The sequence below is a fragment of the Muscardinus avellanarius genome, assembly GCF_963383645.1.
Source record: "Muscardinus avellanarius genome assembly, chromosome: 12".
Lineage (NCBI taxonomy): Eukaryota > Metazoa > Chordata > Mammalia > Rodentia > Gliridae > Muscardinus > Muscardinus avellanarius.
The window spans coordinates 17,195,341-17,220,128 of record NC_137798.1 but is presented as its reverse complement, the minus strand read 5'-3'; the positions used below and the strand labels follow the sequence as shown (position 1 = coordinate 17,220,128).

The 24,788-nt window shown below is 38.8% G+C and overlaps 1 protein-coding gene across 4 annotated transcripts in view; it reads right to left on the bottom strand.

Annotated features, from left to right (window-relative positions):
- Positions 1-2,368: 2,368 nt before the first annotated feature.
- ATOSA (atos homolog A) overlaps positions 2,369-24,788 on the bottom strand; it is a gene marked incomplete at both ends in the record, with an annotated part of 93,750 nt that continues 71,330 nt past the window's right edge. For 2 of the 4 annotated variants that reach the window (XM_080708272.1, XM_080708270.1), the window contains 9 exons: positions 2,369-2,522; positions 3,738-3,937; positions 6,335-6,403; positions 11,253-11,411; positions 12,640-12,748; positions 13,764-13,843; positions 16,513-16,626; positions 20,842-22,681; positions 24,649-24,774. In XM_080708272.1, the coding sequence (XP_080564398.1) occupies positions 2,369-2,522; positions 3,738-3,937; positions 6,335-6,403; positions 11,253-11,411; positions 12,640-12,748; positions 13,764-13,843; positions 16,513-16,626; positions 20,842-22,681; positions 24,649-24,774 (2,851 nt within the window). Of the gene's footprint in view, positions 2,523-3,737; positions 3,938-6,334; positions 6,404-11,252; positions 11,412-12,639; positions 12,749-13,763; positions 13,844-16,512; positions 16,627-20,841; positions 22,703-24,648; positions 24,775-24,788 lie in introns of all 4 variants that reach the window. The other 2 variants (XM_080708273.1, XM_080708271.1) reach the window with 2 other exon arrangements.

Here is a 24,788-nt window from a genome sequence, read left to right as displayed (position 1 = left end):
TTTGGCTAATCTCAAAGTTTGGAATGTCAAAGCTCTATGATCACTTTCAGACTCTTAGACAGTTCACAGGGCTGCAGTGTTGCCGTTCCCCAAAATCCTTTTTAGGTCTGTGGTTCGATATGTCACCTTTTGTGGGTGTTGTAGAGACTCTCGCAGGTTAAAATTACTGATTTTTTTTTTTTCTCAGTAGTTGGGTTGGGCCACGCCTTCTCCTGGCTGTTCCTCAGATCCTCTGGATGGGACTGCGCAGGTTTGGGCCTAGGCCAGGTCTGTGCTGGGGTCTACAGCTGTAGCCTCTGTGAAGATGCTCCTCCAGTGCTGGGCGGGGGCTGTGCTGGAGCCTGGGGCTGCTGCCTCTGTGAAGGTGCTCCGCTGGTGCTGGGTGGGGGCTGTGCTGGAGCCTGGGGCTGCAACCTCTGAGAAGGTGCTGTCTGGTTCTGGGCCGGGGCTGGGCTGGGCTGGGGCCGGAGATGGTAGCAGCCCAGGGGGCTCTGGAAGGAGCGGAGCCTGAGCCTCGGGGCCCCAGGGCGGTTTACCTGCAGCTGTCAGTCAGGCACAGAGGTGATTCCTGGGTCTCTGAAAGAGCTTTAGGATTTTATTGCCACGTTGGTGTATGTCAGGTCCCGGGGCTATGGTTTGGGCTGGTGCTCTGCTGGTGTTAGGTGGGGGCTGTGCTCAAACATGCTGTTTTTGAAAGAGATGCGATGGATGTCATACATCCTTTACCTGATGGTATTCAGCAAGAATGGGGTGCCAACTTTGACTTCCAGGCCTACATAGGCACATAGTCGATTTCTAAAGGTTTGTGCTTCTGTTTTTTTTTTAATTAATTGTGTCAAGCAAATTCTTAAGTTCATTTTGTAATCAAATGTCATGAGCATTTATTTACCACAAATAAACCTGCCACTCCAGCCAAAGTATTTGTATACTACTAGGTCATGTCAGCTCATGGTATTGTGTTTTTTCTTTAGGTATTTAATTTAAAAAAATGTTCTATAGCCAGGTGTGGTGGCGCACACTTATAATCCCAGCATTTGGGAGGCTGAGACCGGAGGATAGTGGTGGTTTGCGAACAGCCTCAGCTACTTAGTGAGCCCCTTCACAACTCAGTGAGACCTTGTTTCAAAAAATAAAAAAGACGCTGGGCGTGGTGGCGCACGCTTGTAATCCTCACGCTTGGGAGGTTGAGACAGGAGGATTGCACGGGTTCGAAGCCAGCCTCAGCTACTTAGTGAGGCTTTCAGCAACTTAGTGAGACCCTGTTTCTAAATAAAATATAAAAAAAGGTCTGGGAGTATAGCCCAGAGGTAGAAATCTTCTGGGTTCTACCCCCAGTATCACCCAAAAATAAATAAATAAATAAATAAAATAAAAATAAAACAAAAATAAAAAAATAAAAAAGACTAAAAAATAGGGATGGGTGTAGCTCAGAGGTACAATGCCCATGGGTTCTATCCCCAGTATCCCCCAAAAAAGTCCTATAATAAAAATCTATTTCCACAATAAATAAATATCTCATCTATAAATAACAGTCAAATACACATCTTTTAAGTTTTTTTTGTATATATTTACAATATAAATACTAATTTGTTTTCAAAGTACATATTCTTTCAACAACTAGAGAAAGTATCTAGCATGAGACAACAATTTAACACCTGTACAGTAATGATTAAGGAAAAATAGAACCATTTGGGGGATAAGGAACCCTGAAGGGAATACGAGTGGGCATGGTGAGCTGAGCCGCAAGGGACATGTGAAGCAGCGCAGGCCACACCGCGGGTGAAAGGACTGCGGGGTGCGAGAGCAGCCTGGACGGAGTCTAGTAAAAACCAGACCCACGAGATACAAAAGTGCACATGCTGCTCGCATGGCGCGTCAATCTTAGAGAAGCTCCACATTTCACCTCATCTTCAGTAGCTTCAAGGAATATCATTTAAAACATATCACAGAAGAAAAGACTTGTGCATATATTTCAGATTTCAACATTAATGTCAAAAATACACATTATGATTTTACATAGGATTTGTGCTACATTAGAACACTAAAGACAAACATCACTTGAGCATTAAGGAAAACATTAAATATTAAATAACTAATAAAATGTGTAAACACTAATCTAACCAGGGATTTTGTTCTTGCAACATGTCCAGTGAAGTGGTTTCAACAGTACAAAAAGGGTCAGGACATGGGTGTTTCCAGTCTACTTGGAATACGTGGATCTCACTTTAGGAATCCTTTAATAAAAAGTGGTCCAGGGTAATAGGAGAGGACCCACTCTCCTGATTGTTAATTTGGTACACGCCATTCTACACAAATTTTTACTTTCAAATTTGAGTACTGAGCCAATACTTTAAACTGTCGCTCCTTATCAACATCTTGGTGAAAACTGAGGGTTTGTTGGTGATTCAGTGTAAGATTTGAGTTCATACGCAGCACCGCTATCAACCTCCATTGACTTTCTAGAGAACAGGAGCCGTACATCTCTATGGAGGTAGATCTTTCCAGATTTAGAACTCTGGAACCTAAACAAATAAACAAAAAGATTAATCATTTCAGGGAAGGAGTCTTTAAAATAAAAAAAAAACTTGAGTAATTAAAATGTGAAAGTAGGAAGAATTAATCTTGCTGCTATACTAGATTAACACTAACTCTTTTATTTATTTTTTTGCAATACTGGAGATGGAACCCAGGGGCATTCTACCTCCAAGCGACAACTTCAGCCCTATTTTTTTTTCCTTTTTTTAAAAAACAGTTGCAAAGGGCCTCACTAAGTAGCTGAGGCTATCAACAAACCACAATCCTCCTGTCTCAGCCTTCCGAATGATGGGATGGCAAGTGTACACCGCCATGCCCAGCTATATACACTAACTCTTATACATAATATATATATATTATGTATATCCCCAAGCACGGGGATTACAAGTGTGTGCCACCACGCCCAGCTATTCATAATATTTAAGGTCTTAAATTGTCAAGCCGGGTGTGGTGGCGCACGCTTGTCATCCAAGCATTCGGGAGGCTGAGACAAGAGGATCCAGGTTCACAGACAGCACTCAGCTACTTAGTTAGGCCCTTAGCAACTGAGTCTCATTCTGTTTTAAAGAATTAAAAATAGAGCTAGGAGTGTAGCTTGGAGATAGAATGCCCCTGGGCTCCACCCCAGTACCACACACACACAAAGTCAAAGCGTGTGCTTCTCATCTAAGTTCCGTTCCCTATTTCCTACGCACGCTGCGTTCCTTTTCAGCAATGCCTGAGCTGCTGCTTCTTGGGAGGCCAGGTTGCCAGGCTCAGTACATGGCCTTCTCCTCACCCACAGTGCCAGGTTTCCGCTCATGCCAGCCAGTCCTCCTGCCTCAGCCGCCCAGGACTGGGATCACAGGTGTGAGCCACTCTTCTAGGCATGGCTAGTTCAAACTGATTTCTGCTCTGGGTGTAAAATATAGAACTATGGATGGCTGACATTACATTTCTTTTGGTCAGCATTGCTTAAAAGTGTGTCTTACTGCCTCTGATATAGTCGGATTTGTTTTGACATAAAATATTTTAAGGAGCTACCAAGGAAAGCATGCCTAACTCAGTATGTAATAACGCTGAGGGAGGACCACATGCTTTCTGGAGACTGGCACAGCATGCAGGGTTCTGAGGCTGGGCAGAGTCCAAGGGCTTTGGTCCAGCTACAGTCACAGGGTTTTAAGACGCACTAAGCCGCCGATCTTGGAATGCAGTGACAGTACCTCAGATGTATGAGGTAGCGCAGCAGTCGTTCCTCTGCGTGGCGCATGGCCTCTTTAGTAACACTCCTCTTCATCTCTGGTTTAACGGGTACAGAAAAAGTTCTTTGTCGCAGGAACGTCTGATGGTTGGCTGGCATGTCTCGCAAGTCATAGATCACCACAAACATCTTCACCACAGTCTTATTAGGATTAAATAAGGTCTGAAGAAACAATATAGAAAATATTGTTTAAAAAACTGTGGTTAGCGGATGTGACTCAGATTGATTGCGCAAATAATTAAAGAGGCTTTTAATAATAATTTAATCCCACTGGATATAACTCAGTTTCAGGGACTAAAGTTTTAAAATTTGAAAGTTTGTAATATTAAATATTCTTTTAAAGGCTCAAATTATTTTTTACTTTATAATGGTACAAGTTCCTGTAATAAAATCTTTAGTCATAAACTTCACATTAATAATATATAAGCTATAACTTTCACTTATATATATTTTAAGATTTAGTGCCACTAGATTAAGAAAAACACATCCTTACTGGGTCAAAATATTCTCATTTCCTTATTTCAAACATTAGCTTCACTGAAGACTATTAACTGCAAAATGCTCAAAGTGGAATTTTAATTTTTCTCACATTTTTACAGTGAGTAAACAACTTTTAAAATAAGAAAACATAAGCTCAGTAAAATAAGAAATTTTGGTGTTTTAGGTAGCTGCAGTTATTATAAAATTTAAAATGAAAAAGTGGAAGTCTAAAAGGAGAGATTTTTCTATTTGAATTATTTTGAAATAAGGCTTATTATTATTAAATCCAAAGTAGGCCAAATAATACTTCATATTCTCAGACTTGGAATAATTTCAAATTTTTTAGTGACACTAGGGTTGTTTTTTAAATTCTCAGTATATCATGATAGACCACAATATGTAATCTTAGAGAAGAAAAAATTGAACTCAATTGGTATTTGGCTATGAATAATTGAAGGAATGGCATTTTTAAAAGTAATGATTTTTAAACAAAACCCCAAGCTACTGATCTGACTTTAACCAAATTACCAACACGTCAATAGGTAACTTGGTGCCCAGGCTTTCAGAAGCTCATCCGTGGCAATGGACATCACTCACTGAATCAAAATGAGAAGTATATCAATATTATGATCCAGATTCTGCATTCTAGTGAGTCTTAAGATTAAAGGCTAACAACATTCAACAACCATGACAACTAGCAAGCTTGGAGTTCAAACCATGATTATTCATAGTTAAACCATATCTGGAATAGAAGATGTATCCAAATTCCATATTTGAAATTAACCACTGGCGTCAGCAGCCTCCAAAATGAGAAGTGATATGCTGCCTCTGGGTGAGTGCCTCATTATTTCGACAACAGCAGCTGGCTTTCCAGGGACCCGCACTTTCATGCACTACGCACCCAGGGGCAAGAACACAGATTGAAGGGTTACTGCTCCCTTCATCCAAGTCCATTCATATACAAGTCATTCTTGGATGCAGTGGTTCTTCCTTAAGAAATGCACATATGGCACTGTGCTGTCTAACTCCTGTGGTACACAAAATCAACCAATGTGCTCACTCCTCTCCATGCTAGATCAATGGTGGTAAGCAGAAGTATGTGCCAGAGCACTGAACACTCTGAGGCCAAGCATCTTAAGAAGACCTCTTGGAGCCGGGCATGGTGGCGCACACTTGTGATCCCAGTGCTTGGGAAGCTAAGACCAGAGATCACGGGCTCACGGCCAGCCTCAGCTACTTAGTGAGGCCCTGTTACAAAGTTAAGAGCAAAAATAGGGCTGGGGTTGTAGTTCAGCGGGAGAACTCCCCTGGGTTCAATCCCTAGTATCGCATGAAAATAAGAAAGCCTTGTTGGACTAGACTAGGTTCTGGGTGTAAGGAACGAGCGTGAGAACACTCTTTTCCAGTTTGCAAACTCCATAAGAGACTTGAGGGCTTGCATGATTATTCTGGAGCAGAGTTGGAGATAAACTCAGTTGGAAACTGGTCTTGACATCCTATTATGTTTCTGAGTACCCTAGCCCATGGATGCGGAAGGGGTTCTCCTGAGCCAAGATATAATCTACACTCAGACTAAAGGAATGATGTCTTCTCTGTCCTGACATCCTTAGAACAACACTGCTCCCAGGTGTGTTTAACTCATTAAATCAAGTTACAAGTCATTACACTAGGGATAATTTTATTTCCCAGGTTTTCTCACCATGGCAATACTAATATTTAGGGCCTCCTTATAAACAGGTCAGTGGCAATATGGCTTTATTATATGGAACAGAAGGCACTGGCAATGCTAGGCCCTATTTATGCTGAAAACAGCACTACTTAAGTTATGTAAATGGCCAGGAACTGTTTTTCTAAAGCAATCACCTTGATCAGCCTATTAATGCTTTCCTTTTGGGGAGGACCCCAAATGGTCATTCCTGGGGCAGAACACGGAAACTCCAAATAAAGCTGCAGCCCCGCTGTTACTTACCAAAGTTGTTGCAGCAGCAGCAGCAGCAGCAGCAGCAGCAGGAGAAAGGGCTAAGTTCTATATGTATGTGAGAGAATGATTATTGCAATTGTAGACTATAAAACACATACCACTTGTATTGTTCCTGAAGGAGGTACTCGATAACCCCTTTTACCAAGGGACTCTAAAGTAATCACACCCTTGAAATAAAAGAAGAAAAAATGAGTAAGTGTGTATGAAAGATGAAAATAACAGCATATCACGTAGTTAGTGAAATTTCAGAATTCTATTCCTATGGAAAAACATTCAAGTTAAATTAAGAAATACATTCTTATGTATGAAATAGTGAGGTTTCCATCCCTGAAGAAATAATGTAACGTTCTTCCCAAAGTTGCTACAATAAACATATAACATCAACGGCTACACTGCTGAAAATTTCCACTGAGTCACAATATATGAAGGTTAAGAAGTTTCCTAACCAAAATGGAAATAAAGCAAGTTATAGGATTGTTCCCATGTATCTTTGGAGAGAGGAGAAATGAAGAAGGAAAACAACTTACTGGTTTTTGAGCAGGGAAAAAGTATGGGTTTGCCTTTGTCTTGGCCAAAGAGTAAGTTTCAGTCAGGGAGTTAGAGTACATTTCTGAATCTCTGGCCACAGCCAGAGAGGGGCAAAGGAAGCACTCGCTGAAGGAAGCAAGAGCATCGGCTGGTCAGCAACTTTCAAGACTGGTTTGCTTTACATAAAATCGCAAAACTCTATTTTCCAAGGATCGAATGTTTTTCAGAAAGAACTGTTTGTCACGTTGTGTCTTAATCTGGGTTTAATAGGCATTGCTTTTTAGAAGTGCATTTATTAAGGAATTTAAGCATCCAAATTGGTTCTATATCAGAACACAATTGAAAGTCTGAGGGCTGAGGTTCACGTCAAAGGCAAAGCTGTCCTGGAGTCGTTCTCCTGGAGACACTCAGGGAGGGCACGAAGTCCTCTAGTCTGTACTCAAAGGATGCTCCTCTGACCAGCACCATCAACATCGCTTATAAACCTGTCAGGAATGTAGAATGTCTGGCCTCTCCTCAGCTCTATCAAGCCAAGTTCTCATCCCAACAGGATTTCCCAGATAATTTCTTATGTACATTAAAGTTTGAGAAGCACTACTCTAGTGTGGAGTAGCTCTGCTGAGAAGTCCTGACGATGTATGGAAAGTATAAATTTAAATGAGGTCAGGTCAGACTGAAAGTATAAAAGCTCTCAATGACCATCATGGCCAAATGACCACAAGCTGTGATAGTGATAATTAAGTCTTAGGCAGCTTTATACATAATTAATGCTTATTTATTTAACAGGGTAATGCTTTTCAGTAGTTAAGTAGAATAACTACATGCTCTACATTTAATGATTCTATCATTATACATTATATGTACCAAAACATGTTAACCTCATGTAAAAGTAAATATAAAATAGTACTATCCCATTAGGTTAAATCTCTGTTGGGTTTAGAAGTTACTGGGTTTGGAAGATAAAAATATGTGGAAAAAGGTAAAGAAAGGGTGAGATTCTGACATATGAATCAACTCCAAGTCCACAACACTTGACATTAGAGGATTAAAGTAACATATTAGTAATAGGAAATGTCCACGGAAAGGGGCACTGAAGAGACATACGTGGCTCTTAAGAAATACAATTCATCACATGGTCATTTAAAGTACGAAGCAGCAGCCATCCACCTGCAACCCCAACGAAGACAACAGTGACGCTGTCCCTGGATTTCCCACTCAGTGTACTGTAGGTATACCACTTTTTAAGTATGAACAACGCATGGATATTTACATGAAAATGGCACGGTATATAATACTCCCTCTTCCTAGTTCCAAAAGAAAAAAGTGAAATATCCCCAAATCACAGCTACTTTTAATATGTTACTATAGGCAATACATAACTGTCCTTCCTTTCCACCTCTCCCCCTCTATAAACACATACAGGAAAACTGGTAAGGAAAAATGATTACCATGCCTATGCTGATTTCTTTTAATGCATGTAATTATGATAGCTTTTAGAATATAATAATAGTAAATAATCAATTTAATTTAAAAAGACCAGATTTCTGAGTTTTAAGTTTAGAGCAACACTTTTTTGGGGGGAAGGCATTTGACTCTAGCAGCACTTTACCACTAATTGAGCTATATCCCCAGCTATTTTTATTTTGAGACAGGGTCTAAGTTGCACAAACTAGCCTTGAACTTCTGATCATGCTGCCTCAATCCAATATTATGCCCAGCTAGGGATAACAGTTTAAAAACAATTTCTATTTTCTTCTTTTTGCAGCCCTGGAGATTGAACCTAGGGCATTGTGCAAGCTAGGCAAGCACTCTACCACTGAGCTACATCCCAGCCCAAACAATCATTTCTAAAGTAATGTAAGAACAGTAATAACACTGGCAAGTTAGAGATTTTATAAAGGGACTAGGAAGTGTTTTGGAATTCTCTTAATAACATTAAATTAACATTAATTTATCAATTTTATTATTTAACTATTCAGGATATTAATATTTATATCTAGGGAAAGTTGAAAATATGTAAAAGTGGCCAGACATGGTGGTGCACGCTTGTCATCCCAGCATTCAGGAGGCAGAGACCAGAGGATCTGGTTTGCAGTTCGCAGACAGCCTCAGCTAGTTTGTGAGGCCCTTCAAAACTCAGTGAGACCTTGTTTCAAAAATAAAAAGACCAAAAAATAGGGCGGGGGGTGTAGCTCCAAGGTACAATGCTCCTGGGTTCAATCCCCAGTACTATAAAAAAAAATACACACACACACACACACACACACACACGTGGAAAACTGAAAGAAGTATACCTTAACTTGGATTGCGAAGGGATGAATACAGGGCCCTGTGAATACAGTAATAATGCAAGCCACACCCCAAACTTGGTACTGGCACACCCGCTCTACTTACTTCTGCCTGGTCTTAGTATAGTTTCTAAGTAGCTCAGTGCTGTAAGAGCACTTTGAGAATATTTTTACCACTGACTCCCATTTGGGGGAGAGGTATTATATAGCTTTGAGTGAATCATGAAAGAATTATTTAATGAAATATCTTGTATCACTTCTAGAGTGGAAAGATAAAAATTTTCCCTGCTAAAATTTTGCCTTTCTGATCTCATTTGTACAATTCATGTGAATCTCAGTTTTGTTGCTCTGTGATATATGACATAATCAGTCCTCTGAAAGCAGACTGATCTACCAAAATATAATATTTCCCAAAGAACAAAAATCAACCTTATTAATTTACAGTAGGAAAGACTTTTTCGGTCTAAGATTTAGACTGGGTCATCTGCAAAAGGAATCTATTTCTAATACATAAGTTGATGTAGGAAAAAAAAAAACCCAGATAACTGATTTTAAGATTATCAAAGAAAAGAAAGTCAGGGATTCTTGAAAAGATAAATTAATTCAGTAACCTTATTTATATCCTTTCCAATATCTATATAAAATCTGCAATTGTGTGTACTTTTGTACTTTCTGGGGACAAATTGACAGAGTTTTTTTTTTTTAATCTCCTAATCATTCACTTTTAGATATCAAAGTCGGAGAGTAGTGATACTTTACAGCATAGTTCAAATGATCCCTGCCTCATGAGTTTCACTCAAGGATGTTTTACTCATTTTTCAGCCAATTTATCCTTTTGTCTCTAACACATCCTAATGGCCATTAGGCGCTCTATTTACTATTTACTGACTATAGTATTCTATTTATTTATTTATTTATTGGTTCTGGGGATTGAACCTAGAGGTATTATATCCCCAAAGCTACACCCCCTGTCCCTTTTTATTATGAAACAGGGCCTTGCTATGTTGCTGAAGGTCTTGCTAAGTTGCTGAGGCTGGCCTGGAACCTGCAATCCTCCAATCTCCACCTCTTAAGTACTGGGATTACAGGCATCTACCTGTATCTTAAGATCACAGCATTTAAGACGCTATCTTTCCATTCTCTTTTACTGTGTGCAAAGAGATTATGCAAGTGATAAGATTTCTTGATGTTCTAGTAATGCAAAATGGGCATCTTTGCAGCTATATTTTACGTTGGTAAGTATTTCAAATGCTAGGCATTTACTCTGGTCCTGCACTTGTTTCAGCGGTACCTTCCACAGATACTTCCCCCCAATGATTGTGAGAATATGGGTACATCTCTGTATGGTAAATGAAAAACAGGTGTTATTTGTGCTCTCTGGGCAGGTCTGAGAAGGGGAAGGTACCTTTCTTTTGATGATAACCAATGTTGTAAATTTTCTTGATTATGGCCCACAAGAGTAAATATAATTGGGAAAGAAACTGAATAAATGAGCACGCAGAACTATAGGTTTTCTATAAAGGATGGAACACTGGTCAGATTCTTGATAAAAGCTTCTGTCTTTAATCCGGGCGTGATGGCGCACGCCTGTAATCCCTGCGGTTAGGAGGCTGAGACAGGAGGATTGCACAGGTTCAAAGCCAGCCTCAACAGCTTAGTGAGGCTCTCAGCAACTCAGTGAGACTCTGTTTCCAAATAAAATATAAAATAGATCTGGGAATATAGCCTGGAGGAATAAAACCTCTGGGTTCCATCCCCAGTACCACCACCAAAAAAAAAAAAAAAAAAAAAAAGTTTTGTCTTTAGAATGGAGTAAACCTCAACAACTTTTTTTTGAACAAATGGGGCCAATAATGAGTAAGTCATATTTATAAAGTTTATCTTCCCTTCTCTGTTGTTTCTCAGTTTACATAGCAGTACCTTTTCATGGCTTTTATTAATAGCAAAAGACAATGTTAACAGGTGGGAATGGGGAGCAATTTGGCCATGTAAGTTAGTATTCTTCAATAAATCACACACAACTACACGCACAGTTTTAGCACCATTCTCAGATGCAAAAGAGGGTTTCTGTTTTTTAGTTAGTCTGTATTCAGTACTTGATATTTCTTAGAATATGCTTTACACTTTCAAGCACTGTACCAAAACACTTAAAGTGTTTAAGTTGGCTGACTACAACAACACATATTTGAAAAATACTTGCCATATAAGGAGAGGGAGCATTGTCATCTGAGACACTGTAGAATGACACTTCAACTGGAAGAGTCAAGTGAGTGGGGCAGAAAATACCACTCGCCCCAACCTCAGCAGTAAAGCCATCTACCACGCCGAGAGGCTCTAACCGGTAGTTCAAAACAGACTCCTGGAAGACAAAATAATTTGTTAAATTATGAAATCTAAAAATAAATCTAGAAAAGTTTCACATTCATTTCATTTTTTATTTAAAAATATATCACTGTTCTTTCTAGCACTAGAAAAGTAGTTTTTGCCAGTGTCATGTTCTCCATCTGACTTGAAATCAACTCCATTTCCCATCAGTCTTCTGCCCTCCTATAAAGTTTCTTTTCCTCTCACTACTCCAACCAATGCTGAACTCTCCTCAAACTTCACCAGTAGTGATACCTAATTGTGCAGTATGTTATTTTTACATCTACAAGTCAAATATGCTCTACCAGAGAAGTATGTTTATCCCTCACAAATCAAATTCACTTTAAAAATGATATTTACAGGTTCACATTTATGGTTAAATTTATTTCTAATTCAAGACAGTTAGCCAGGTGGTATATGCTTGTAAAATCATATACTTAGAAAGCTGAGGCAGGAGGATTTCAAGTTCAAGGCCAGCCCAGGCAATTTAGCAAAACCCTGTCTTAAAGTAAAGGCTGGGGATGAAGCTCCACGGTAGAGTGCTTGCCTAGCACGGGGAAGGCCCTGGGTTTAGTCTCCAGGACTGCATATCAACCAAAACAAACAGTCAAACCCATGACACACTTGATCCCAAATAGAAATGTCCATATTAAATAATTACATGTATCAGAAATCCTTAACCATTTGATTTAAATAACTTTATTATTTTAGAATAGATTCAGATTTACAGGCAGTACAGAAACTTAGTTTGCAAATCAATTTTCTTGACCATAACGAGGCTCGGATCAGATGCCATCACCTCCTGGGTCTGGGTGTGCTGCCCAGTTGCTCACGTGTTTATTCTGCCTCAGTCTCCCCGCAGCTGAGACCACAGACATGCATCACCATGCCCAGCAATCAGGGCCAACTTGACCAGAGAGATGTGGCCAAACCTCTCCTTTTAGCTAAAATGAAGATGCCTCCCTTTCAGACTGAGGTCATCCAAGTCTTCCACTTCCTTTACCACTACACAATTCTCATATGTCATTGCAAACAATTATCCCAGTTTTTTCTCATGAAAATAAAACAAAACAGAATTTTAAAAAAAGGTAATTCCAAGGCTTTGGAGAAAGACAGTTGATTTATCTATCTCCTCCTTTTTATAAAGAAAGTTAAAGACAAAAATGATTACCTGGCTTAGTTTAAGAAACTTCAACTCTTAAAATAGTTTCAAAACACATTACCTCAAAATTTCCTAGGAGACTAAGACTTGTTATAGGTGGAGCACTTGAACTCAAAAAAGGCTTTTCATGAATATCTGGATCATCTTCAATGTTGAAACTTGGTTGAGGACTATTAAAATATCAGCAAAACAATACATTAATCATAATTTTTGTACAGAATTAAACTAGACGAATCTGAACAATTTTACTCAAACTACCACAATAAAATTAATGTAATTTCAGAATATAAAACTTCTGGTTTAAAATCTGGTTTACACCTTATATTTGTTATATAAATATATTTTATATTTGTTATATAATATATTCAAAAATAATATACATAATATGCTAAAAGGTTCCAAGGTGGAATTTACAATATAAACAGTGGTAGTTACTGGAAATATACACTAATCATATTTCTAGATCAATCTTCACTCCTGCCTGCAAATGAAAGCACAATTATGTGACTAAAGAATAAAATCAGAGGACTGGAGATTGAGCTCAGGGGTAGAGCAGTTGCCTAGCACATCTGAGACCCTGGCTTTGACTCCCAGCATCATTAAGACAAAACAGAACAAAACGCCAAATAGAATCTGAGTGTTATTTGCCAACAGGAAACACACTGCGAAGGCTTCATTCAAATAGTAGAAAGTAGAGTTATTGATCATTAATGCACTTAATGTTAAAGCCAATGTAATGATTATGCTGATCAAAGTACGGCCGTGACTCTCTCGATTTTTTCCTTAACTGTGGGAGAATGATGTTATATGAAAATAAGACTCCTGTTACAATTTTGACTTTTATTTTTATTATTTATTTATTTATTTATTTATTTATTTATTTATTTATTTGCGGGTCTGGGGATGGAAGCAGGGGCATTTGATCTCCGAGCTACAGCCCCTGCCCTATTTTTTTATTCTTTATTTTGAAACCGGGTCTCACTGAGTTGCAGAGGGCCTCACTAAGTAGCTGAGGCTGTCCGCGAACCTGGATCCTCTGGTCTCAGCCTCCCGAATGCTGGGATTACAAGCGTGTGCCACCACACCCCGCTACAATTATGACTTTTAGAGTCAATATTTTTTATGTGAAAGACCAGAACTTTGTGAAATACATACATGCATACAAATAAATGTTAATATAAATACCTTCTAGATGATAAGTTTTTCAGATGCAGCAATGAAGAATCCAGATCAAAGCAACCTGATTGTGTCTTTCTTTGAGGAACCTAAGGCCAAAATAATCTTTTGTGACATCGAAAAAGACTAATTTTTCTTGAATTGAGACAAATTTTAAGAAAAAGTTATGTATATATTTAAAATAAAATAATAAAACTGTAACCTGACTTCAAACAATGCTGTTTTTTATTACATTTTTATTATGTTATTTTGTTAACTACTATGAAAAACTCAGATAATTAATAAAAGTGCTTTTACTAGGTTTTGAGTTTTCAGGAAGTGGAATCAGTTTTTTCCAAAAATAAATCTTACATGGAATTCATATGTATATATGTACCATTCATTTTTGTTATTAATAAGATTTTTTTTTTTACTTTCTATACTACCATATTTTGGGGGTAGAGAATACTTATGGCTTTAAAATAAAAAAAGAAAAATAATTAACTAGAGCTAGAGACCTGGGGCCCTGCCAGCTCGGCCTCCTTTGCCCATCCCAGGCACTGCAACAGCTCCAGAAAGCCTACAGCTTTATATTCAGAGCACACTGAAATATTCATAGCCTAGATTTCCAAACACCACTGTATACCAGAGTACATTTACAACAAACGACCACATACCTTAAGATGTCCTAAAAATAATTTAAATACCCAAACCTGAAATAAAGGTAAAATATACACCATAAAAGCTAATTTTATTTCTAGAATATTAAATATATGTAAAATATCTGTTAACTAAGAAGAGACAGATGATACTGGAAACTCTAAAAACATTTGGAGAGTTGAACAAGGGTGTCATGTTATTTACTGTAGTCAGACCTGATTTGTAAAACTTTCAGTCCAAACATGATTTCAGTTCTGGAGAGTTCCCCACCTCCATTCTTCTAATGCCGCCTTTCCTTATTTCATGTAGAGCGTCTCTGAGAACACCCACTGGACTCAGCATGCGCACACCAACGGCCTCCATGGTCTTGGTCTTTTCCTTTCTGTGCTTCATTCTTGTGCCTAAGTATTTGTCTACTCACCCAATTTGATCCGGTTGATTCTAGTCTACTGTTTCACCCAACTGAATGTGTATACACACTTCAAATGTATTTCATGCCCAGAATTCCTATTTATTTTGCAAGCCCACGTGTTCTTTCATTTCAATTCCCTGCCCCTGCCTTCGTTTAGCCCCAGAACGTTTAAACAGAATTATTTGTAACTCCCTTTCAGGGTGCTCTGGTAACAGGCTCCTGTTATAAAAATTCTCACATTTCTTGTTTCTGATAAGTCTTTAAAGGTGCTATATAATTTTTTCCTCTGAGATGATCTTCAAAAAGAGGTAATTTTTAAGAAAATAAGTCCTTAGTGCCCTGGGTTATAGATGTGGGATAGTTTCACATTTCCTCTTCTGGTACACAATAGAGGTCCGAATTTAGTTTTATGGGTATTTATTTTATAGGATCTCATAGATAGGATAATTCAGAACCCCTACGATGAGTGGGTTAGGTTTCTTTTGGGGGCTTCCTTACTCACCTCCCTGATACATGTCTCTGGGTAAACAAGTGGGTTTCTTTCTTCTCTTCCCACTGTCTGCCTCTATGAAGGGTTTAGTTTTGGGTTCTGGCTATGTTTGGTGCAGAGTTGCAGCCCTGACTTTTGTCCTATCAGGGCATTAAGCCAGCACTGCATTAGGTTCAGATAGCCTAGAGGGCTGTAGCTTCCCCCAGTCAATACTCAGGATTGATCTTTCTTATTGTTAGACTCTATCATCTATTTAGTCTACTGTTTGATTGGAAGTCTACAGAGGCTGAGACAAGAGGATCACAATTTTGAGGCCAGCTTGGCAACTTAGCAAGGCCTTGTTTCAAAATACAAATGGGTAGAGCACCCTGGGTTCAGTCCCCAGTACCAATCCCCACACATATGAAAACAGTCTGTAGAGCTTTTCACACGGCAGCACGATACTGATAAATTGTTTCCTGATAACATGAACATTTTGAAAACACCTCACAGGTAGGTTGCATATTCGGGATTGTTTTAAATTGTTTAAAAGTTCAATTCTCTAAAATAAATAGCTAAAGTCCAAAGTATAAACTTAAATTCTAGATCTCTTATCAATAGTTATTTTGAACATATGCCAGATATACAACAACAAACCTATCGTAATTTCGTAGCAAAATACACAGGTCTTAGTTCTGCTGTGATACTGACTGCTGAGCCTCAGCTTTACGTGAAATGGCCGCCAGACCAACTAACTACGAAAGCTTCCTGTGTACCCTGAGTGGTGCTGGCCAGCATCACACCAGGGAACATGTCCTCCTTACTATTCCAAACGAAGAAACCGAGGATCTGAGATGATCGCTTACCTAATGTCACAAGGCTACGGTAAAATTGGCATGACTGCACAGTACTTACTGAGATACACACACTATTAATATAAATCCTCTAGACATCAGTGGTTTTTTTACATTTAAATACAATAAAAATGTTAGGTAAAACAATTTCAGGAAAAAATTTAATCCTAATGCAATAAATTTAATTTCTATTCAGTTTTAGTCTTTGTTTCTATTATTACCTGGCTGTTAAATGTACTAGTAAAAATGAAATTTCAAACTAAAATCTGATTTCAAAAGCATTTAAGTATTTAAGTTTTTTCAGTTAAAACTTGAATAATATTCCCTGCACATATTTAAGAGGTTTGCAGGTTTTCAAAGTGAGATAAGAGAAAAACTCCTTACAGGACTTGAAAGAAGAGGCAATCCAGTCTGAGGATGGAAGGCTCTGGTCGAGGTCCCATCCAGGGAAGGAAAGGTATGTTTTCTCCAGGCACTTGCATGCTTTAGTGTAGTCCTCTGTAAAGGAAAGACTCAGATTTTAATGCTAATATTTAAATACCATTCAAAGGTCATTTAAAGGACTTTTAAACTTTTTTTTTTTTTACTTTATATTTTTGGTAGTACTGGGGGTGGAACCCAGAGGCTTTCTACTTCCGGGCTATACTCCCAGACCCATTTTATATTTTTATTTGGAAACAGGGTCTCACTAAGTTGCTGAGGCTGGCTTCGAACCTGTGCGATCCTCTTGTCTCAGCCTCCCAAGCGTGGGGATTACAAGCGTGCACCACCATGCCTGGCTACCTCAAGTTTTAAATTAACTTGCTACACAAGTTAATGAACACTCATGCTAAAATGTGTGCAAAAATTTTATAGCTTTTAGTTTTTACATTCATTTTATAGCTTTTAGTTTTTACATTCATTCCTAATGCATTTTGAAGTTTACATTCCTGGTAGAAGCTGGTAATATCTCCAATTTTATGTCTACACACACAACATTCTAATTGCAAAACAATATATAAGGTTTTGTAATATGCCAAATAAACACAAGTATTCTAAATTATACCCAAATACAACTGCCTTACCAATATGTTTGCTCAGAATCTACATCTAGTAAGTTACTATTTATTTTAATTTGGAAAAGACAATTACAGGTAGAAAAACTTAGTACAATATGTACAATATTCTAAAATATAAAATGATGTTAATATTAAGAATCATTTTCAGAGGATTTCATTTGGTGACATAGAAACATAAGAAATGCTATAAATCTAGAAATGCATATAGTATAGTCACAGCACTGTTTTTGATAGGATTCAAGAAATAGACAAGCCAGCTGTGCCTGTAGTCTCAGCTTCTCAGGAGGCTGGGGCAGAAGGAGGGCATTAACCCAGGAGTTGGAGGCCACCCTAGGCAACAAACCAAGATCCTGTCAAAAATAAATAAACGTGGCTTATTCTTAAATTGTTGGTGAGATTGCAAATTAGTGCAACCACTTTGGAAAACAGTTTGGAGGATCCTCAGAAGAATGGGAATGAACTTAACATTTGATCCAGCAATACCACTTCTGGGTATCTGCCCAAAAGAAAGGAAACCAACCTACCAAACTACTGCATGTGTATCTATGTTCATAGCTGCACAATTCACCACAGCCAAACTATGGAACCAGCCAAGATGTCCATCAACAGATGAATGGATTACAAAACTGTGGAGTATGTACACAGTGGAATTTTACTCAGCCATAAAGAAAAACACAATTACATCATTTACAGGGAAATGGATGGAACTGGAGGACATTATGCTAAGTGAGATTAGTCAGTCACAAAAAAATAAGAAATCAGATGCCCTCCCTAATAATGTGGAAACTAGGGAGAAAAAAGGTCATAGGATAAACTCTAGACGAAGGAGGAGAAACCATAGATGAGTAAATAAAGCAACCTAACTGGGGGAGACGGGAGGGGGGAAGAGAGACAGTCCCTAATGTACATCATGTACATTCACAAACACAGCAAAGTCAGTCACTAAGCCAAACATGAGAAGGAGGGGGGAGGGAATTGGGGAAGGGCTGAATGAGTGGTGTAGTATGTCTCCACCATCTTGTACTCCATTAAGATGCATGACTACAATGCACTAATAAAAACTTTTAAAAAACTTTTAAAAATTGGGCAAATTTATATCCAAAGATTAGAACTCATAAAGGATAAAAACATAAATTAAAATTTTAAGAAGACAAACTTACATCCTGGTGCTACCACTTATTAGCTCTGTAGCCTTGGACGAGTTACTTTATCTCTCTCCAGCCTGTGGCTGTCATCTGTGCTTGGGCACACAGCAAGTGGTGAAGGATTATATTTTTAAAAAGCACATAAAAAAATGTAGTACCTTGAAAAATACTATGGCCAGATTAAGCTTTCCTATAAGGTACCAAAACAGACCAAAAGGGGAGACTAGGAAAAACAGACCAAAACGGGTAATATTCTTTTATTTATCTTTTTTTTTTAAGATGAGGTCTCATTAAGTTGCCCAGACTGGCCTTAAACTTGTGATTGCCTCTACCTCCTGAGTAGTGGGATTACAGGTATGTTCTGCTGCAGCCAGCAAAAAAAAAAAAAAAAAAAAAACACCCCAAAAACAATATTCTTTAGGCCTGAGCAAGTTTTTGTGACGATTTATAGTTTTAGGGAATCTCTCTTGTGTGTGTGTGTGTGTGTGTGTGTGTGACTTGGGATAGAACCCAGGGGAATTCTATCTTCAAGCTACACCCCCAGCCCTATTTTTTATTCTTTATTTTGAAACAGCATCTCACTGTGTTGCAAAGGACCTAAGTAGTAGTTGAGGCTGTCTGTGAACCGTGATCCTCCTGTCTCAGCCTCCTGAATGCTAGGATTACAAGTGTGTACCACCATGCCCGGCAGGGAATATCTTTTAGATAGTACCTCAAGCTTTATTAGATATTTTAAGATCTATTATTGATCATTACAGCTCTGAGATAGGCAGAGGAGATTTGGCATCCCTGTGAAATTGAGATGGAGGGAGGTTTCCAGAAGTTCTATAACTTATTCAGCATAACTCAAGGACTACATTGTGAAGCCAAAACTGAAAATAGGTTTTTTGGCTAATAGCTTAGTGATTCTCTTTTGGATAAGCCAAAAATCACTAACTGAGGGATGGTATAACGAAATGGGTACACCATGCACATAGGCTAGAGCTGCTAACAACAACAACAACAACAACAACAACAACAACAACAACAACAACACACGAGTTCAACGGGACTTTTATTTTCTTTGACTTCTTTTATTCTCCACCAATTATTCATAAACACTGAAATTAAAAAAAGAGGAACAGGAAAAATTCGAAGGAGCCAAGGATGTGAATAGTTCACAGATCCTGATTCTGGTCAGGTAGTACAATGAAGCCTGGATTACAAGTCAGGAGGCTGGGGTGGCGGGCTGGGATGCCAGCTCAGCCACTAAGAACTGCATAGCTACTGGAGCATCAGCCAATTCTCTCTCGGCCTCAGGCTCCTCGAATCTGTCCTACCTCTCGGACAGTGAGGTTCCAAAAAGATCCAAGTGTTCTCTAGTCATGTGTTGCAATGGAATGCAATATATAAAAACATACAAAATCAAAATATGTTATACATATTAAATAACATTCATTCTCCTGAATCCACAGACTAAATATTAAAACCCTAGTTTATTCTGAATATAAGAAAAAGTAATAGACCGGGTATGGTAGGGCATGTCTACCATCTCAGTACTAGGGAGGCTGAGACAGGAGGATTTCAGGTTCATGGTCACTCTCAACAACTCAGCAAGACCCTTTGCAACTTTGTGAGATTCTGTTCCAAAATAAAAAATTAAAGGGCAGGGGTGTAGCTCAGAGGTAGAATGCCCTTGGGTTCAATCTTGATTACCCCCCCCCCAAAAAAAATACCAGGAGAAGAAGAAAAAGTAACAGATCTTTTAGAATGTGAAAGAGGGGAAAGAACAAAGCTAAAGGATCTAAATATTAGACCTACTAGATTATGAGAAAAAAAAATATTTCCAAGGATGGTGACACTGGCCTGTATTTCAAGGATGGTGACACTGGCCTGTACTGTAATTCCAGTGCTTGAGAAGCTGAGAAAGGAGGACTGCAGGTTTGAAGCCAGGCTCAGCAACACAGCGAGATGCTGTTTCCAAATGAAAAGTAAAATAGGGCTGAGGGTGTAGATCAGAGGTGGAGTGCCCTGTGTTCGAACCCTAGCACCATGCGCAGACACACCCACGCACACACCCACGGACACACCCACACATACACACACCCACGCACATGCGCACACACGCACAAATGCGCACATGCACACACATGAACACATACACGCACACGCACACACACACAATAATGCCATAATATCATTCTTTAAGGTACTACACCCTATTTTTTTCCTGGCCTTGAATCTGATTCTCCTGTCTCAGCCTTCCAAGTACTAGAATTATAGGCCTGTGCCATCACACCTGGCTTATTCCCTATTTTAAACCACATGATCTTTGTTTATTCTATTTACATAGCATTTTCTCTTAAGAGAGTGTTATTTGTGAAGAAGTTAATATTTCTGTAGAAGGTTTATCACAGTGTGTGTTCTATTGATAATGAACACCTTGGGTCTTATTACTAGATGTCCTGTGAACAAAATAAAAAGTCATTACACACAGCTGAGTTACATTTGAAATGTGAGGTGTTACCTACCAACAACTCTGCCTTGTTCAGCCGTTCACACATCGACAAACAGCCTTTCAGATGCTTCCTTTGAGAACAGTTCTGAGGTTTCCCATCAGCCGAGTCTCTCTCATCCTGCTCATTTTCTAACTTGTCTGTTTTCGTGTATTTGAAACCTTCATTTTCTTTACTGAGATAACTGTCCATACTATTCAGCTGAGTACTTTGTCCACATGTCTTTGGCCATTTTGAGTCTTCATTCAAGCAATTATTTTCATACTTGTCCAAATATTTAGACATTTCCAATATGGCAACTTTTAGCTTAGAATCATTTTGTTTTGAATTATCATATTGAAGATTGGCAAAGGATCCCATGTTACAATTTTCATTTTTTACTGTTTCTTTATTCTTACTTGTGTAAATCTGTTCATCAATACTGTTGCAATTCAAACACTGTTTATTGATATTGTTGCTAATTTCTTGCTCCTTAAAATGTGACTCAGAATTTGTATTTTCCAATCTCCTTATCAAATCCCCATTATTTTCACTGCAATGAGATGTATTTGAGGAAGTCAATAAACTAGTAGCCCTGTTCTGTGTCTTCTGATATGCACTTGGGATGATTTGATGAGGACTGTTCTGACACTGACTTCTGACTTGAGGTTTCAAAGAAGACGTTTCTTTACTACTGCATTTCAAAGAACTATAGGATTCATTAGATATTAAGTTGTTCCCATGACTGCTGTCTCCTCCTAACAAGGAAAATTTTGTATGAGAAATGGAAACAGAAACATCATCCTTATTCCTCTTCAGTAAGTTTTTGTCTTCATATGAACTCCTGAATAATTTAGAAGGAATCGAGTTGGAGTCACGCACGTTGAATGATGGCCGAGGAATATGTGATGCTGTTGGACCGATGTGCTCCAAGTGATGAGCGATTCTTGCAATGACATCCTGTCGCTCCTGGAGTAAAGAGCCTACCAAAGGGTTCGTCTCTCCAACAGACTGACGAGAATAAGGACTGTTAGAAATGCAAGTTTCATTTTGAGGAGTTTCTGGTTTTACTTGAATATTCCCCTCATTGGTATCTTCGGAGGAGGCAATCTCGGGACTACCAAAAGAAGCAGAGAAAGTTTCTTTACATTTGCTCACATTTTCATGTTCTTGTGAAACCCGGTAAAGTTTTGAATGAAGGGAGCCGGACTCTCGAGTAGTAAATGGATGTTCAGAGACACGGGAAGTGCTTGGGTCACAATGAATCAAATGCTGAGCGATTCTGGCGATAACTTCCTGTCGGTCCTGGATCAAGGAGTCTATTAGAGGGTTAGTCTCACCACCTGACTGCCAGGCACTCTGGTGGCTAGAGACACGAGAATCAATCATTGAAAATGACTTTAAAGTTCTCACTGATGCTTCATGTGACTTTAAATCTATACCTCTGAAGCCCAGGATGTTGGCTTGAGATGCCCCATAGTCAGATTTACTGCTGGTACCTGGATACAGTTTGACATTTTTAATGGCTGCATTATACTCTGGAGTTGTGCCCTTTTTTACATGTAATACACTTTCAGGTGCCATGGTCCAAGCTGTTTTGCTACACAGATGCCGTGAACTGTTTGGACTACACTGTTCTGCTTCATTGGAACTGCGATGTGGATGAGTTTTAAGTTCATGTTCTTGAATCCTTTTCTCATAAAGGCTAATATTAGTGTGAATACTGCAGGTCAAAACTGGGTAATTAGATTGCCTGGGTAAGGACTGAACACTGACTTTCAAGGCCACATTGTGAGAAACGTTGGGAACAGGAAACACATGTTCGGTTGGAGTCTGTGAGAAATTCCACTTTAGGTCCACATCAGCAGCACTGACTCTAGAGTCAAAGAGGAAAATACGGAATTAACAGATTAAAAAAGTTCTATCTTTATCACTGTATATTATTTCAAAAATGTAAAGAAGCCATATACTTACATTTGTTTGCATTAATGACCATAAGGTTTATTTTTAACCACTTTACCATGCATATCATTCTGATAAAAACATAGTGGTGTAAGATATTATATTTGAAAGAAATGATCTTTTTAAGAACATCACACTGAGGGTACTGTGGTGTACAACTATAATTCTAGTACTTAGGAGACTGAGACAGGAAGATCCTAGGTTCAAGAACAGCCTCAATGATGTAGCAAGACTCTTAGGAACCTAGCAAGAACCTGCTTCAAAACATAAAAGTAAAAAGGGCTGGTGCTGTATCTTGGCTGCATTCCTGAGTTCAATCTCCAGTAAAACACACACACATACACACACACCAAAATACAAAACACCAAGTTGGTATATATCTGTAATTCTAATACTTGGGAAGCTAAGACAAGAGGATAACAGATTTAAGGCCAGTCTCAGCAATTCAATGAGATCCTTAGACGCTTAGTGAAACACTGTTTCAAAATAAAAAAGGGGGGAATTCAGGATATAGCTTAGAGGTAGAATGTCCCTGGGTTCAATCCCCCGTACCACCAAAAAAAAAAAAAAAAAAAAAAAAAAAAATCACCAGAACACTGGATAACTTAATCTTCACACTCAAAAATAATATAATTTAAAAGCATTTGTCAAAATAGAAAGAAAAAAGGACTTGTTATTTATTAAGAAAGTAAATGCATTCACCTAATTTTATTTAGCAAGATAATTAAGAGAAACTATATAATGGCCACCTACCTATAGAGACAATTAGTTGTTTTACAGATAGGCTATATATTTATATACAAACAAACATGTATGTGTTATGTATGTGCATGCATGTGTGTGTCTGTGTGTGTATATATATATGTGTTTATATATTTTTATTTGTTTGTTTTTTGCAGTACTGGAGATGGAGCCCAGAGGCATTCTACTTCAGAGCTACACTCCCAGCCCTAGTGTTTTTTGTTTTTGTTTTTTGTGGTACCAGGGATGGAACCTAGTTTTTATTCTTTGTTTTGAAACAGGGTGTCACTGAGTTGCAAAGGTCCTCACTAAATAGCTGATGTTGTCCAGGAGCCACAATCCTCCTGTCTCAGCCTCCCAAAAGCTGGGATTACAAGCGTGCACCACCATGCCCAGCTTTGTTTTTGAGACAGAGTTTTGCTATGTTGTCCAGGCTGGCTTTGAATTCACTGGCTCAAGCAATCTTTCTATATCAGCCTCCTGTGTATCTACGACTACAGACATACACACCACCATGCCTGCTTATGTTCATTTTTTTTAAAGATGTTAAAACTTAAGATTGACCCTGGAGTGGTAGTACATGCTTGTAATCCCAGTACTTGGGAGGCTGAGGAAGGAGGATTGCAGATTCATGGCCAACCTCAGAAACTTAGGTCATCCCCAACATAGTGAGACCATGTTTCACAAAAATAAAGATGGGGGTATGGCTAGGAGGCAGAGCACACCAGGGCCAATCCCCACATGCACACATGCGCGCACACACAAGCTCAGAGGCAGAACACACCAGGGCCAACCCCATATGCGCGCGTGCGCACACACACACACACACACACACACACACACACACACACACAAGCCCGTAAGGTGTCTCCACTTTACAGTGGTATCATTAAGTCCATTCTAAAGTATGCTTGGAATTAAGTCCATTCTAAAGTATGCTTGGACTATTTGACACCAAATATAATCCAATCAGCAAAATTCTTAGCAACTCAATCTAAATTTCTCTAACTTGTTTTGAGAAAAACCTCATTAAAGTATATCTACACATATTTCAAAATGAAGGAAAGAAACTATCTTAAAAGTACCATTTGGTAAGTTAAACAATGTGGCGCACACCATCCCGTTTCGCACTAGACATACCTGTAGAGAATATTTCTTGGAACAGCACCATGAGAAATACTCAGCCACGCACTCAGCTGGGAGAAGAACACAAAGGAGCGGACAGCCAGCAGGAGCGCCTTCTCTTCTACAGCCCGCTCTCCACTCCTAGGGAAGGCACA